Here is an 18,264-nt window from a genome sequence, read left to right as displayed (position 1 = left end):
TGTTACAATTAATAGATCCTTTTCAGACAAACGCAATAATAAAATGAGTAATTGTCGCGCTACGATCGTCACATCGAAATCAGTGCGTGATACACGATGCAGGATGCGTGTTGCAACATCCTGCAGTATTAATCGCGAAACGTGCCGATCGGCCTCTAACGCGAGGCCAAACAGCCGCGAAACTAGCACGAACGAACAAACGGCACTGCAAGTAATAAATACCTCGAGACTTGGTATGTTATTCATCAATATTATCAACACCTCCGGCAAAAATTATCGTTTCTTTACATCAGTGTTTCTCAAACGCTCGTCTTGGAGCTATGTCGTTTCCCAAACAAAAGATTACGAACGTCAAAATGAATCGTGACCGAGCTAAAAGTAACCTTTAATAATCACCTTGGAGCCATTCTGATGTCATCTCGATTTTTTTGTTCTGTTTGGGTTGATACTCTGAAAAGACCTTAACACGCAAACATAAACACGGCTTCATCTATTGAGCGACGTGTATAATCACCACGCAACACATGTGAAGTTTTATGAAAAATTGTGTTAATGAGAAGCTTAAGACAAAATCTGCATTAATTGTTTCAACGTTAAAATCAACGGAGCACGAGAGATAACCCTTAATACACACGATTAGGTCATTTATATTCTGCGCATTTTCTTTCTTTCTTTTCTTTGAAATATTAGGAGCACTTGATTAAATAATAATCTCTATTCTCTTCTTTTCTTTTAACACTAGAAATACTGAGCGATCATTATTAACCGTTTTTATCTTTTAGATTAATGTTATATTTTTTTGTAAAAGATAAGATTCTGAAATATTTTTATTTTTCAGTAATTACATCTTTTATACAGGGTTGGGAAAAAACTTTATAAGTTAATTGTAAGTTACCTTTCAGATTGTTTTATATGTATTTTTATTATAGAAATTAAATACAAAAAGTTTAAATATTTTATATTATATTTATATTATATTTTATCACATTTACTCAAATTTCGTACTTTTCCAACTCTGCCTTTATACTAATGAAATATGTGGTTTTTCATTACTTTTCTTTATTTTCGGAGTAATTTATTCGCTTGGTCCTTTTAATGAAAAAGAAACGTTACTACTTCTAATATAACTTCATAAATCTTTTTTGAAGATGTAAATAATCGAAAGATGTAAAAATGTATATATGTAAGAATCTTACAATCATAATTTTAATAATTTTTGTAAAAATGATGAAAATAATTAAACCGGGACATAAATGATCTGCATGTAGCGAAGAAAAAATTATCGTGCATACAAAAGATTGTATATTTTAATCGCACGGCATTGAATCGCTCAACAACGCTTTCCTTTATCTTGAGCTCCTTTAAAAAGCCAGTACAGAAGCGATACAGAGAATCGAACAAGATCTCAAGGAACAAAAGAAGAATATCGAAATTTTCGCTGCAGTTTCGTAGTCTCTCCCTGTACCATTCGCTTGTTACGTCTTGCCATAATGTGACCGTGCCTTTAGGTGTTTCCTCGCGTGGAAAATATATATAGGGAATTTCCTTCGTGCGACTATCGTCTTCTTGTAAGATAAACTTTTCGCTTCGATAATGCCGCAGCATCCGTACGGTTTCTCGACACACGTCGCTTCTCTTGGCAGGCGACTCGCACATATTCTACTTCACCGAGGCGCGTGTCCTTAATGGATTTTAGTTATTTAGAAAACTCGGTTTATAAAACCGGGTTTGTTCACTGCCGCTTGTTTGTATGAACGACCGCAACGAGGAGCGGAAAACTGTACGTGACTAGTGCCGATTCGATCGCCTTCCGGCATAATGCACAAGGTTCTTCGAAGGTGTTGCCTTCGCAGTATTAACGAATATCTTCTCTCGCTCGTTTCTTTTCTTCGCCATCTAAACTTCTTCCCGAAGCAATAAACGTGAAGAATTTCACCTACGGTGCATTAACCCTTAAACGCCTCACTGCGGGAACAACACATTGGTGCAGCATACACAATTCAATTGCTTCACAGGAAGAACGATTTTATTTGAAAAATCCAAAACTTTAGCCAGACATAAATCTGAAAGTAATTTTATTATATCATCAAAATAATTACGTAGAAAATTCATGAGTAACGTTGCAAAAAAATGTTGATGTTTTAACAATTAACTTGAGCGTCGTACACTAATAATTATTTTGAACAAAATTATTTTTAGATTTATATCCAGTTAAATTTTTAGATACTTCAGCAAAATCGTTCTTTCCATGTTATAACTTTCATAAAAATAAATCTATTGTAAAATTTGTTTTTTAATCGAAATGCTAGATATTCAGGGATAACAATCCAAATGTATGTATCTTTATTAATAAAAAAAAAGTAATGAACAAAAAAAAAGCATTGGAAGAAAAGCCAGGTATGCCAAAAAGGCGTTTAAGAGTTAAATGACGGAGCATTAAATAAAATTATTTTTAATATAAATGTGGTCACGTTCACATTTATAAATAACGTGGTTGTAAATTCAAATTCTTCTTCCACGTAAAATTTCATTGTTTGTGTTCATGATATGATGTTCGATATATAAATAAATGCTAATATAAATTATTGTTTATTTCGTCCTAGCAAAATGAATATAAAATAATTATAAGAACGTCAAGTATTCATGTAGCTGAAATATTCAAACGAGGATATTATGTGATGCTACATGATATGGAGTGATATGATAACATCGTATGAAATTAAAACTACATTGTATTACATGCATTATGCACGCTATGAAATATATGGAGCGAATCTATATATTTAATGGTAGAAAATAAAAAAATCTTAAAATACATGGCATAAAATTTATTTATGTATTTCATGAATTCCAAACTGGTTGTAGTTAAATTTCATCTATCTTTCTATATTTCTCTCATCTTTGTTTTCAATTTGAAATGCAATCATATATTCGTACGCTCATTATTTTTTTTTTCGAAATTGACACGATTATTTTACAATAGATTTTTTAATATTTAATATCAATTATCAACCGGTCTCGAGGTAATAAAAATACATACAGTTATTTCATCAGACCAATTAACGATTAAATATTTCTTTGATCAATCAAATTACTTTTCCATTAAAACGACATCCATTCGAAGACCTTAATTTAAAGCAATTATTATTTATCTATCAGAATAGAAATCGCTATCTATACTAAATCCTTTCATTTTTTATATATAATAATTTGCCAAAAACAATACCTTTCAACTCTCTCAGGCTTTCGCACTCGAAAAAGCAGTGACGTTTCATGACCTACAATCAATCTCCGAGTTCTTTTGACATGTGCACGTTTGCTTTCGCGACACCCCGTACACGTCCACGCCCAACAGCGCCTGTGGGTACGACATAACAAAGCGAAATGCGTTAATGTCTGCGGCGCGGCGTGGCAATAACAATACGTCGCCGTGCGCGCGGCCAGCAGCCGAACCTTATTTCACCGCGTCGAATATCATCGCCGTAGGCATTCCTGCACCGCGTGAGGCCACGCAATATTGGCTCTCATAGGTCCGGACAATATGACGATGAGAGTCGCAGTCATAACGTACGCGAAAAGCGCCGTGTCCCTTCAACGAAAGAAGCATACCGACCAAGTACCAGCCGACGTAGCAGTCCTCTTTCTCTCACCCTCGCTTTCGACGCTTTAAACGTGATCATATACCAGCACGCTCTCATCGGCTTTCGGCATCGACGGACCATCGGACCATCGACCAGATGGTACTATAAAGCAAGATGTATAAAGTGTCATAGAGCGAGTCGCCCGCTTTCTATCAATCATAGATGCTGCAGCTATTTCGAGAGAGGACAGGGATTAATGATTTAAAAAAATATTTTATATCTAGATGAAATGCAAGAGGAGACAGAAAGCGAAAATTTGGTAAATAACTAATCAGAGAAAAACGGCTTTTTTTAATTTAAACATGAAAGAATTTTTTACCGTATATTTGATCTCGTCGAATATTCGGATTTTTATGTTTGATTTAATGCTCTGAAAAATTCGTGATTGCGCGCGACAAAGAGTTTGGTTTAATATCTAATCTTTTAAAGTACCCGTACTCCGCACGAAAAATACGAGGTTTCCAGAGGCGCCTCTGTACGCATCGTACGACAAAAGCCCGCTTTTTTCTCCTCAGTGGGACGTAACCGCAGATGTTGAACGGCTACTCAATACTACAGTATTCGACCTTTGCAATATCTTCTCGTGCGAAACACGGTGAAAGTTGGGAAAACCGCCTCGCCTCGCCTCTAACGTTATACGGCCGTTCTCTCTCGTCGAACCGACCAACTATTGGCGTACGCCGCGCAATGTGCGAAACGATTTGAAAACGGGTCGGATACGAGATATTTCTCTCTCTCTTTTTTTCGCATCGCAACGGTCTCGGCGCGCCTCCGGGCGCGGACCGAAATAATGCTCCGTACGTGCGTGCGCGTTTACCACCGACAAATGCGTTCTCGTCCGACATCCATTCCGTTTCCTGCCTTCCTTCCGTCCAGTAATATAAAGAATTAATTTCACGACCGTTTCTCCGTTTCGAGATACAGAAAACGTTGGCTGGGACCGACTGTAGGTGGTAGACCTGCTCAGTGAAAATATTTAACTCCCGCAGTGGCGCGAGATAGATAACCGTACACAGAAAGATTTTGCGAAAGTGTTTAAAAATTTAGTTGCGAATGTAAAAATAACTTTGGACTATCAAAATAATTTTATAAATATCTCGAGCATGAGCAATGCTAAAAAAAAGTTTGATATTTTAGCAATCAGTTTGAGTGTTTTATATTTTTTTATTTTGACGATGCAACAAAATTATTTTCAAATCTGTGTCTACATATAGCTAATTTTTATATACTAGCAAAATTGTCTTTTACGCAAAAAGGAAGATTTTGCGAAAGTATTTAAAAATTTAGCTAATTACAGATCAGAAAGTTATTTTGTTGGATTATGAAAATAAATATTTTGCATTTGATTGAAGAGAACTCAAATCCAGAGTCAAAACATTCTAATTATTTACAAATTATATTTTATCGCCTTATAAATATATATAATTTACGCACTAACAACCGCAAAGGCTCATATAGACATTTTACTTTGGATTTATTCTTGGAGTAACAAAAATTGTTAACTTAATTTATTTTAGAATCTGTATTCAGCTCTCAAACTATCAATGTAAAGCTGGTCATTCAGATTTAATTCTTTGTCTATGTTTAACATTATTCATTATCTTAATGGGACTTTTTATATTTGTAATAACGTTTTCAATTTTTACATTTAGATTTATGGAGGGAGGATTTCAAGTTAGCAACCGTCTCACTTTATTACGAATATACACTAAAGGGGACCGAAAACCAGGTTAAAACGTTTGCGACTGCACCTTAATTAATATGCAGACATCAATTATTGTTATTATACACAATAATTTACGCGTGAATAGCTGCGTTAGCTCTCTTATATAGACTTCTTTTTCATTTTTAAATATTATTTCAAGAGCTTTACTTAATTGAATTTTTAATTTATTTTAATTAAGCAAAAAATAATTATGAAAGAATCTATAACATGATGAGCAATGTTGCAAAGTTTTGAGTCTAGCAACGTCCTAGCAACTAGCATTCAATATATAATAATTTATTTTGATAGTCTAGATGATTTCCAGATCTGTAATTAAATGTTTTAATTCAGCAGAACAGAATTTTTTCCATGAGATATATATATATATATAATAGCGCAGTGAAATTGCAATAATGCGAAAGTGGACAGAATACCGAAAATCCATGAATAATATCGAAACCTATGATAGCCTCCGGCACCTTCACTGTAATCCTTAATCAGATCGCCGGTTATCGTTCCTAATCCTGACTGAGTGGAACCGTTTGTCTTCTTCGTATTACGAGTCCACGTGTGAATTAGAGGAACCGAAGAACCATTAATTAAATCGTTACGTCAGAACAAAAAAAAAAAAGAAACGTCATTCATTGCAATTTTCATTTTTATATTCAACGGTTAAAAATCTTTCTGCCGAGATTATCTTCGAATTAAAATACCATTAAAATGAAATCTACGTACGTAGGCTCCTTTCCACTCCAGGGAATTGGAAATAAAGATAGATAAAGGACAATAAAGTGACGATTCTCCGCGTAATCGCTGCATACGAAGTAAATTTTTGACCTCGGGGCCGCCCCGTCGTTCGTGGCGAATATAACTCAGGGTTACTTCTACGACGACAAGAAATAAGAGGTCGTTTACAAAAGCCATTAATCGCTTATGTTTCGCGCGCGCGTCCGCGAGGAGAAGAGGTACGCTGGCACCCTCCCGTGTGCCATTAACACCGAGACGCTCGTAATCTTCTTTTCGTAATGTAACAACGGAGAGGTAACGACGCTCTCGCACCTGCGTTGCAAGAGCGCGGGCACGTTAAAGAAATGTACGCTGCAGAAAGCGTCGTCGAAATTTATCGAGTGGACAGACAGCTTAGAAGCACGGCGGGGAAAGCAGCGGCAATAAAAGTGGGAAATTTATTAGGTCTGCCGCAAAGACGTCGATCGATTACTCTCGGTACCCGCGTTGCTTTAAATAAACGCTTGTCGCCCGTAAACGTCCGCCAATCTTCCTGTAACTGACTGTCTTCAACGAAATATCTCTTTCCCAGAGCCTTTTTTCCCCCTCTTAATTAACTAACGTAATACTCGGCAAGACATTTATCTGATAAACTCTTTCTCTCTTCCTCTTCTTCTTCGGTGTTACTTTTAAAGTATCTTAGATGTTATTCTGAACACACTTGTGCAAACTAGCCTGCGTGACCGACGCGATTAAATCTACCGTATTACAGACGAAACGCAGGTAAACGTACTCGAAACACAACGTTCTTCCCTTCCCTTTCAGTTGTACATATCACACCAGTGTTAAGAAGGAGCATCGCGTTTTCCAATCCCAACTGCTATCCCGGTCGATTAGCGGTTAATTACTTTCCGATAATTCCGCGGTGCGATAACGTTTAAGCTCGAATCGCGGATGTTCCGTGGGAAGTGGCCGTTCGCGCGGGTAACGATGGTTAGAAAATGCGCGGCGTCGTTAGTGCGTCGATGCGACCCACCGAGAAGCCCTTTAGGAGTCGATCCATGGAGTCCCGCGTCCCTCGCCACCCTCGATCTTTGTTGTCGACTACAGTGCGCGCAACAACGTAATCGGCCGTAACAGCACTGCGCTCCGATGCAACGCCCCCGCACCTAATTATGCCTCCTCCCAATTAAGCCCTGCGTGTGTATGTGTGTGTGTGTGTGTTTGTTTGTTTGTGTGCGCGCCCACGCGAATTGTGCCTAATCGTGGGGAAAGAGACTGCAGCTCGATTGTTTGCGTACAACTCGACCAGACACTTTAACGCGAATCTTAGCTCGCGGGAGTTACACTACGTTGCGATTTAACGCGAGAAAAAGTTTATCGCGGCACGACCGCGTAACCTTGGGCGTATGCAAATTATATCTCACTCCCTTCTCTCCGCGTCCCTCGTTTCTCGTTACAACGTTTCTCGTTGCGAGTTCTCGTTGCGAGTCACCGCGCACGATGAGACGAGAGCCGAGCGATTAAAGCAGAAACCGGCGGCTGTTTAGGTTGCCGAGCGTTTGACATGCCACAAAGGGCCGATCTGTGTAACACCATCTTACATCTCGGTGCATAGCAGCGCGGTGCATCTGCATTTCTGGCACCCACGAGCGCCGTAATCACAAGTAAACTTTCCACCATCCATTCCTTATGGGACGTTTAAATCTCTGTAAGTCCTAAAACAAGATTCTATATACTGAACCCTTTTTTCGATAAATTTATAATTTCTCGATAATTAAAATAGGCGACAATTAATTGGAATCTGTATTTAATCTTTTGAAAAGTAGCTTATATTAATACATATTGAGGTTTTTATATATTCGAGTATGAATAAAGTAAAACTGACTGTGAGAGAAAGCAGCTTAGAGGTCCCAAAGGAGAGAAGATACATGACCGAGAGTTAAGAACGTTGATGCAATATTAACACGCGATTTTGCATCGCTATATAATATCGATGAAGACGTGGGTTAAAGGTAATGTTTCAAAGATTTATCAACCGAGGACATTTAATCCTGTCAAAAGTGTACACAGCTTTTCATTTTTACGAAAGTAAGATGAACTAGAAAGGAAACAAAAATAGCGAAAGTCGATAGGTATTATAAAAGGCGTCTTATACAATGTAAAAAGATATCTTTCGACGTCAAAAGAATTTTCTTTGATGATGCGTTTTCATGATGGGTAGTAAGTATATCACAGCCTTGGTCAAAAGTATTAGTTATCTGCAGTGGCTGCCAAAAGTTTCCGGTCAATGAGTAATTTTATTGTAGATATTGCTTAGATTAGAATTTTTACAAAAGATTACTAAGTACTTTTAATATATTCTAATATTTACAATGACAAATTCTTAAGTTGATTAAGAAATGTATTACTTATAATATAAGCAGAAAATTCATAAATATAATACATTGTAAAATTATATGACTAGAAACTTATTATATATTTTTCAATCATTGTATATTTTTTAACTTATATGGAATTTTCTTCTATCTGTATTATTTTTTGTTGATTACCAACATTATGTTAACAAACACATGTTAATATGATGTCAATCATGTAACCTGTCTCATGTATTATGTGATATGTGGCGCTCAAGATTTTTTTTCCTATCTGTTTTATTCATTTAAATACTACATTGTTATCTACTGGCTGGCTTTGAACAGTAGTCTTGCTATTTACTGTATATACTTACATTGCAACAAAGATTAAAGATAAAGATATACACAGCTTTAAAGGTTCTTGAAACAAAGGATAATCTACAGCGAAATCTAAAAATTACTTTGAGCTAAAACATTAAATAATGGTTAATGAAATGCCTAATACTTTTCGCCAAGGTAAATCGCTGTATGATTAAAGCTCCGACTTTACTTTCCGTTGTTGCAGATAAATTATTACTATTCTCAGTCGCGTCATTCTTGACGAAGACTAGTCGCGGTCAGGCTGATGCTGCTTGATAGCGCGTTTCTGAAGCAGTCTTCCATGAAACTACTTACTGCTGGAGACCAACAGCGTGACTGCGTACCCGCGACTCGTCCTTGGATTACGAATTTTTCCATCTACTTTTATAACACGGCCGAGATATTTGAGAATTCGTTGAGAGTCGACGAGAATCTCTCTTTGATCGTCAATTCGGCTGGAATGAGGTTGCTTGTGCGGCAGGCGATCTAGATTATCTCTGAAAGTCGCCTCCGGCACCACGTTTCCGGAGCGTCGATTTTACGTCGATCTTACAATCTAACCGTCTATATCCCAGCGACGCCCAGAAAGGCAAGAAGTAGCGAAAACTTCGCAAAAACCATCCTTTTGTGTTCTTGACGATATTTCTGTCGCGCCGTACGTTTCCTAATCGATCCGACGTAGTTATAGTCCAGATTTCTTCCATACAGTCCGCTTGGTTAACGATTAGGAGATATACTCCGTGCTACTTCGCAACCCTTCGCTCATAATTTTTATATCCAGGCTATTTCCTTCCGCGCGATCCACACCGTTCGCTTTTGTCTCCATCGATTGCAACGACTCCAACGAAAGTTGGTACTACTTTTGTTTCAACAGCGACGAGGAAATTCTTGCTATTCTCTGTATAATTTTCGCAGAAAAAGTGATGACATCAGCGCAGTTTATAGATTTATGTTTTAATTATCCCCTCCTCCATCTATCGATATATCTTCATTCGAACTCTTTAATACGGTCTTTATTAGATTCCCGCACGATTTTGCACGATTTTGCTGAAATATATTTAAAAATATAGCTAGATAAAAACAATTTTGTTGGACAATCAAAATATGTAAAACGTTCAAGCTGTTTACTAGAATGTTAAAACTTTTTGCAATATTGTCCATCATACTTGAGTTTTCTATGTAATTATTTTGATATTCCAAAAAAATTATTTTCAGATTTGTGTCAAGCTAAATTTTTAAATACTCCAGCGTTCTTTCCATGTATTTACATATCGAATAACGATGAAAGTCGAAGAAATCATTGCGATCTATCCAGATCTAACTAAAAATGATAACATTTCGTTTTAAGTAACCTGAGAGATACAAATGTCAGACTCCAGTATCTCGACGCAACAAAGAAACCCAACGTTGTCTCGATGCACACCGCGGTATGTACAATCCGCAGCCCACGCAATCTATACGAATCCGGTTTCATTCCTCGACACCACCTCTCGTCCCGCAAACGTGTTGCGCCGCGCCGCAGAATCATCAATTTATCCAATATTTATATGGGAAGCGGTGTCGACCGACCGACCGACCGACCGATCAACTCACCCGAACCGAGCCCGTGATGCCTGAATCGTTCATTAATTAACTGCCATCCCACGTTTTGGAATTAGTTTTTAATCATAGTGTCCGCGTTCGTTAAGAAGACCTCGTTTGCAGCGGATACTCACCGGTGCAGAGCAGCAATAGGTTCATTATCACGATCTGCGTGCGGTGGCTGATGATCCTCGGCTTTCTATCCATGGCTACCTGGAGAGGCGGAGTTTTCACGGAGTAACTTCACACGCGTCGGATACTAATTTCACACTATGTTTCTCCTGCACTCTTCGTTCGTTCGCACGTCCACCGAGATCCTTCCGTTATTATACTCCGAAAAGCACACGCTGATCAAATTGAAGCAGCGGCGATCATCAAGCAGCAAACGCACCTGTCAATAATGTATCACGTACATATATGTATATTTTTTTTATACGCGGTCTTCTCCACCTTCACCTCCTCCTCAGAGACTCGCGACACTACACGCACGCACATTCGAGTGACATTCACCGCGTAAATGTCGCACTGACGACGGCGAAGGCGAAGGCGAAGGCGAAGGCGAGCACGATCGCGCACCCCGCATCATTTTTTTCACCCACGTCGAGTTCTCCACTTAATCCTTTCCTTTTCCGGATCGTCGGTCGCTACCGTCCGGAACTATCCTTTGTCCACGAGCGGGTACACGCCGGTGACACGACCGGCGGTCTTACGCCAGTGTTGCAGTCTGACGATGCATCAGACGAAAGACACGGCGACGCGCTCCTCGCGACCGATTCGCGCGCGATCATCGCTCAACTGCGCGCACGGGGATGAGACTCCATTCCCGCATAGGGCGGTGGATGTGTGTCCGTGTGTTATGTGATACGCCGTGTACGTATGCGTGGACCGCGTGCACCTGACGGTATTAATGGCTTTCTGCGGTCGGAGATTTAAATCGGGATTCTCCTCCTCTTCCTCTTCCTCTTCTCCTGCTCCTGCTCTCCTCCTTCCGCCTCTTCGTCCCTTACCGAAGATGGTTCTGTCGAGCGAAACTATTTTCTCTCGTTTTTTTTTTCACTGCGAGTCACTATCCGGCGGCGAAACGACCCAATAGAGTTTCCTTTCACGATGCTTCCTTTGATCGAAAACGAGGGGAAACCCCGTTTATAACCAGCTGAGCGCAAAGGCTTAAACTGGGAAACTATCGCGAGTCCGTCGACACCGCCAGTGCGTCTCTCGACAGTCGCACGGCAACTGAGCCTGTGATCTCATCGCGCCTTTTGCTACCCCCACCTCCGGATCTTCACCCCCTCTACGGATCACTCGAGCCGCCACGCATAGTGTGCCGCGTCGTACTACAACCGTCCGTGGCGGCAGAGTGCAACGGCGACGGTGGAGGCGGTGGTGGTAACCGACCAGAGCCGGATGCACGTCTGCAGGTGCAAGAGGCGCTAACTCGAGGCTCGTCCATGAGAGAGAACTCGTTTGCCCCAGGCAATTCTCAATTTGACGGGGGAAATTTCGACGAAATCGTGATTCTCCCAGGCGTTTTTGATGAAGAAAGCGGAAATTAGAAGCGGACGCGAACGAGCAAGAACGACGTTTCTATCGCCTACGATTTCTTACTAAGGCCTCGTTGTTATTTAGTATTTTGTAGCGTTTTAATCTTGTTATGGCACAAAGTGGTTTTAAATAAGGCTCTCGGGAAAATGCGGTCTTCGCTGCGCATATATGGACCCTCTTGAGATATTCACTGGTGAGTGAAGTACTTGGATGACACTAGGAACTACTTCAACTTGCTGGTAATAATGCATTCTGGTTGTCTGGAAAGAAGGGGAGAGGAGAAGAAGAAGAAGGAGAGAGAGAGAGAGAGAGAGAGGAGCTGGCCATTATGTGTTGTCCTCTTAAAACAACACTGAAATTTAATGAAGGCGGTAAATTTTTGTAAGTCTCCTACGACCGGTTACGTTTTACACGAGACGAAACATGTTTCCCAAGAAATATTGAGAGATTGTAAAATTACACAGCATGTTACAGAGAAAAATGAGATAAGCTTACGATCATACATCAAAGTATAACAATTGATTGATTAAATTTAGCAATTTCCTTTTACAGAACACTGCACTTCATGCAATATAAATTTACCCCATCTATTGATAGGATATTAATGCCATTATAATTTTACTAAATCTCCACAATCAATGCATATATCAAGTAATCTCTGATATTAATCTCTATTATATATACATAAAAAAAAAAGAATTAAATTGCTGTAATCGAGGCAGATTTAATATGGCAAAGTTTTAATAAAGATACGATGTCGATTAAAAACATCGTTTGGTATAAGCACCGTGGAAAATTGCACGATGAATGAAATACATAACACGCTAGCAATAACGACGTCTATATTTGGACATGCTAATTTTGGCAGAAGACAATTTTGTTGAAATTTACATAATTCTCTAATTTAAGTCTGCTAATCGGCACCCATATGGTTGCGTTGGGACTGAATGAGTTTAATTATTTTAATTACTTAATAGACGCTCCGGCTAATTTTGCTTATATAGAGTATAGAGTTAGGGGACATAAGAGGAAGACTTACTTCCTGCCCATATTTATTGTATGCATGAACAAGTTCAAAAATTTCTTCTCCATTTTGTCGATATTTACTATTCCCCTTTGTCTTCCTCATTTTCTATTATCCCCTTTTTATATCCTTATAAATCAATATCATTACAACTATATTAGTTAATGCTATTAACTGTGAATTACATTAATGATAATATAATTAAATTGTAATAGCATTAATGTTCCTATTGGCCGATATAATCCGATATTACAATTTTATATTACACGCGAGATATTCCCTAAGAAAAAAAAAAATTGCTAAAGTTCAGGAGCACGTAATTTTTAAGTAATTTTAATTATATTACTTTATTTAAACGCATTTTTTTCAATTTTTCCAGTACACTGCTACGCAGTTGCTCAGCGCAGTCGCTCAGCGATACTTCAAAAGTATGTAAATATTCAACTTATGATCTCTAACAGAAAGTTTAATATAAATCTTAAATAAACCCTTCTCTTCCCTTGTACGAAAAATCCATTCGGAGCAAGATCCGTTTGCTCTGGGCATAAACGTAGCACGAGCCAACCCTGTCGACGGCGGCGGTTAAATGGTGGGGAGATTCATGCGGAGGGACGGAAGGAACAGAAGGGTGTCGGTGAACGTTGGGCCCCCATCTCGTGCGGGGTCGAGGGTGCAGGAATGAGAAGGGGGTAGGCGCGGCGGGGACGAGGGTAGAGGTGCACGACGGCAGTTTGCCCCCACCGATCCCTACGGCAGGTGGTTCTTTCTCCCGCGGGCTCCACTCGAGGGACCACCAAGCATTTTCGGCCGGCCGCCTGTACCATCACGATACAGGAGAAGCGGAGCGCGAACCTGCTGCGAGAGCGCATACGGCGTGCCTGCACCCCGATTGGAGGGCGCGCCGGGTTTTTAATGGATCGCGCCCGTAATAACACGGCCGACGTTCTGATAAGCCTCGCGCTCCGCCGTTCTGTCGTTTGTGCAAATTCGCAGCTCTCAGAAATCCGCCGTCTGATCGACGATGCGAAGAGATTGCAACATTTCTCAATAAGAAATTTTACTCCTTCAATCACGCCATATCGTCCAATCCGTCATTTCCTTTGATTCCTTCCTGAGTTTCTGCTTTCAGAAAGGAATAATGTTTTCTTTTCTTTTTTTTTTGTAGAGCCTATTTTGATATCTCGCAGATATTAAGCGCCAACTTTAAAATATGTATCGATACGGTTGTGTATGAAACACAACGATATTTTGATATTACCGCCGGTGTTAGCATTTTGTTAGCATTTTTGCGTGTCCAGTCGCAATTCCGGTTGCGATAGAGGTGTATCGCGAAACTCGAAAGAGTTTCATAAATACAACCGACTCGTTTGCCGATTCTATGCATTAATCTCCCGCTTTTTTCCCCCCTTTTAAATAAAAGCACCTCTTTATAGAAGACTCCACTGGTATGATTTGCATAGATTCGCAATTCGGAGGAAAGATAGCGCCAACAGGTCGAGGCGGAGGTTTGGGGGGGCCAACCAAATGGGTTCTTCGTACACACACGTACACGCAACGCGTATATATGTATTATGTTTGTATTGCAGCTTATTTCGTTGTCGATTGTAGCCGCGGAATTCGGACGTGCACGATAGCATAAATTAGCGTTTGATGCACTGGGGCCCCTGCCGTTGGTAAATGATAAACCGTTGCGGAGATTAAAACTGTATTTTGCATTTGGCTGCGCGGCTCATCATAGAATGTCGATCACGTTGGTCCAGTTGCCAGTAGTCGCGATCATGCAAATTGCACTTCGATCCGATAAATTTCAGTGTCGAAATAATCTTAATGGGCGAATAATGACGTGGATGCTGGCGATAAAAATCACCGCTTCATCGCACCGTGGAAAACAACGTTATTATAAAACAATGCACTTTCGCGTACCGGGACGAGATGGATAGACACAGAGATCACGTCACACTACCTGTCGAACGTTCAAAATACCCAAACCCGACACAACACACAGCTACCGACATGACAATCCCATTTTACGTTGCGCCACGTCCTAGAGGAATGCAGTTGTGATGGAATGCGGAGAGGACGCGTTTATTACGTAACGCCGCGTTTATTAGGGTCGTAGTTTGAGAGTGCCGCCGCGTGTCACTTTCTTCAGTCGATCATCACCAGCCTTAATCTCTACGGTTTACAAACGAGTTACTTATCTTCGACGAACAAAGGATGTGTAATTAGGTCCTCAGGAGGAGGTCCCAGATGTAACGGCTGCGATGTTGTTCTCCGTAGAAATTGGTATTTCGTTGAAAACACGAACGTTAACGCCCCCGTATAACCTTCGGGATGCTCACCTGCCGTTCGTCTTACCTGTTCGAATCCCCCGACATCGCCTCACATTGGTCAAAGCTTCCTCTTTGTTTCGTGAAACATCGTCGGATCGAAAACTGATGGTAAGGGTATTGGCGTAGGTTTCCACTCATGAGGGTACGTCGCGCAAAGCATCGCAATCATGTACATGCCAACATGCGTCGGCATGCGCTGTCCACAAATATATGCAAAGTACCATGCGACGTTCACGAAACCTGTGTGTATGTGTGCTGGTAACATTATCGCCAACAAATATTTGCTCCCTGTCGCGGGGTCGATAAACATCAAAGAAAAGTTGCCGAAAAATTGGAAACTCAGTTTGCGTACAATACGAGAGGAACTTTTGTATTCTTGCTGTCGCCTCTTCTCAGTTACTTTAAAAGATTGTATCGAAGCACGTTATGACTCGAGCTGAAAATAGTGTCAAAGCTGTTACTCGAATAACTCTATCTTTCGTCTTCCGCTATCACGACTTCCGCGCTGCCAAAGTCTTGTTATAATTCTTTTAATTTCGTCAATCTCGTTCTTAAATACGAGTGTACGTATTATTAAATTTTCTCAAAACTGGTATAGCGACGTCAAGAAATTTGACGTCTCGTTACTAATGGAGTAAATTCGGTATGACAACGTGGGATATTCTTGGCAACGAAATTTATCTCCGAAACGTTGCCAGCAATTATGTCAACTACGTTGCGGTACGTCGCGGACGACGCTTGAGAGACTTTCGTATTTTTATTTACAATCTCGTTTATGCTCTCGACAGTCGCGTTTCGAGAGAAAGCGTCACTTTTAACAAAAGCTTTATGAAATGGAACGAGGACAGCTCAGTCCCATGGCGAGCTTACACAAAATGCGCGAAAATGTAATCAATCAATCTTGGGTAGATATAATTAACTGGTCGATTTCGGCAACTAACAAATTGGCGCGATCAGTAATTATAAAATATGTATCCCAGTGATTCATTCACGGGATGACTATTGTTTATTTTAATTAATTAACATATCGAATTTGATACCATCATTACTTGATATCGAAATTCGACGTCGTCCAGTGGATTTTTTTAAAACCAGAACTGACGAAGTGGATTTTTATAATGTAAGTCCTCAATCCTGCGTCCATTAGCGGATTTCCGTACAACGCTAGTGCGTTCATTATAAAATTCCGATAATTAAAATTTTTAATTCTTTAGTACCTCATATAATTAAAAATAATGTTCTTCATTACATGCAAATAATTTCTAATTATTAATTATTAACAATATTCCAGACTCCATCATATATAATTACAAGTACCTAACAGAAAATGATTTATCTGGAGCAATGAATAAGATTATCTTAATACAAAAATATCGAAAATATATTGTTATAAAATGTTAATAATTGATATTATATTCAATAAATTTATAATACAATATCGTATAGTTAGAATAATATTTAAATATCACTTTCGATATTTTCCCAAGTCGCCCTAGATTCTAATTCCCTCGATAGAAAATGTATTGTTCGCAATGATCTGAATCTGAAGCGGGCTTAACTGAAAGCGTACCATTCCGAACCCTCACGATCAACGCCCGATAATTAGATGCGTACATAGAAAGTCAATCGCGGCCGATTATGCGCGCATCGACGCGTGACAGAATACGTGCGGGACAAATGTACGGTATATTCGTTCGTTTGTTCAGTACATTCGATACAACGATGTGCACCCTGTGCCGACTTTCGGTCTTTCGAACGATACGAGCGAATTCGGTCTGATTCGAGGTAGCGAAGCGAGAGATCGAATCCCGAGGGTTGATGGTGGCGCGCGGTGGAGGAGAGATCGCGTTGGGCCATAGCAGAAGTCGGCCGAAACTCGCCGTTGCAATTCGCTCAAATTGAGCCGTCCAATTTGTTCGGATTGTCATGCTAAAGCGGGTCGGGAACGACGAAAGAACGAGCGAAGAGAAAAGGAAAGAACGGTCGCGCACTACCAACCGTCCGACGCAGTTTCCCACCATTGTTATCGCTCTCACGCTCGTACGGGCCACAGATTTGCGAATGTAACACGCGTACTCGTATCTCTTGCGGTGACCGATCGACATGCACCCTGGGATAAGACGGAACACGTAAGGCGGAAGTGCTCAACTGCCGGCTATCGTACGCGATAACGGCTGTGTCTCAAGTAAACACGGAAAGGACGATTTTGCTAAAGTATATCTGGAAATTTAGCTGGATACAGATTTGATACATAATGATTTGTTGCATCATCGAAATAATTATGTACACTAAAAAATATATTAAATTTTCACAAATATTTGTTTGAATAATTTTAAGTAACATTTACTAAATGTAAACATATATTTATTTGATGCAAAATTCGACATTCGAATCGCGCCTCCATTAATTTGAGACTTAACCATCTGTTTTTTTTTTTAAGAAATTTATTTACTGTAAATAAATGTTTAATTAGTGCTATTCAATGAAATATTATTAAGATTTAGTACTTTTTTTTTTCAGTGCAGATGTTCAAATTAATTGCCAGAATGTCAAGACTTTTTGCAGCATGGCTCATCGCACAGTTGAAAACTTTTATGTAAGTAAGATAATATAAATTGACACATTTTAGTCATTTATCTTAGAATTTATACATTTTTTTACGTTAATTGTTCACTTACACATAAATTCTGTTATTTTGACACTAAAAGAAAGAAGATAAATATGATCATGAAAACAGTATAATCATGTTAAAGTAATACTTAAATATGTTAAAAATTCAACAAAAAATTTTAACAAAGATCGGTTTTAACATAAATACATGTTTTTTTATTATTCGTGTTTGACATTCCTACGTAATTATTGTGTAATGGTCCAGAAAAATTATTTTCAGACCTGTATCCAGCTAAAGTTTTATAAAGTGAAGAATAATTGTAAAAAAAAATGATAAATGGATAAAGAAAGTTTTATACATGTGCGCAGATTAAGTGCTTCTTAT

The 18,264-nt window shown here is 39.4% G+C and overlaps 1 protein-coding gene and 2 long non-coding RNA genes across 3 annotated transcripts in view; 1 reads left to right on the top strand and 2 right to left on the bottom strand.

Annotated features, from left to right (window-relative positions):
• ed (hemicentin protein echinoid) overlaps positions 1-10,597 on the bottom strand; it is a 30,622-nt gene extending 20,025 nt beyond the window's left edge. Inside the window, exon 1 of the mRNA XM_011063638.2 lies at positions 10,505-10,597. Coding sequence (XP_011061940.1) covers positions 10,505-10,577 — 73 coding nt within the window. The 5' untranslated portion in view covers positions 10,578-10,597. The remainder of the gene's footprint in view (positions 1-10,504) is intronic.
• Positions 1-18,217, top strand: part of LOC147907406 (uncharacterized) — a 99,350-nt gene extending 81,133 nt beyond the window's left edge. Inside the window, exon 3 of the long non-coding RNA XR_015547444.1 lies at positions 17,790-18,217. This is a non-coding gene — a long non-coding RNA (uncharacterized LOC147907406). The remainder of the gene's footprint in view (positions 1-17,789) is intronic.
• LOC147907405 (uncharacterized) overlaps positions 660-18,264 on the bottom strand; it is a 36,126-nt gene continuing 18,521 nt past the window's right edge. Inside the window, exon 3 of the long non-coding RNA XR_015547443.1 lies at positions 660-18,264. This exon is cut by the window's right edge and continues 16,336 nt beyond it. This is a non-coding gene — a long non-coding RNA (uncharacterized LOC147907405).

The sequence above is a fragment of the Acromyrmex echinatior genome, chromosome 14, assembly GCF_024713525.1.
Source record: "Acromyrmex echinatior isolate Ae372 chromosome 14, ASM2471352v2, whole genome shotgun sequence".
Lineage (NCBI taxonomy): Eukaryota > Metazoa > Arthropoda > Insecta > Hymenoptera > Formicidae > Acromyrmex > Acromyrmex echinatior.
Note: the sequence above shows the minus strand (reverse complement) of the source record. Positions and strands in the feature narration are given on the sequence as shown.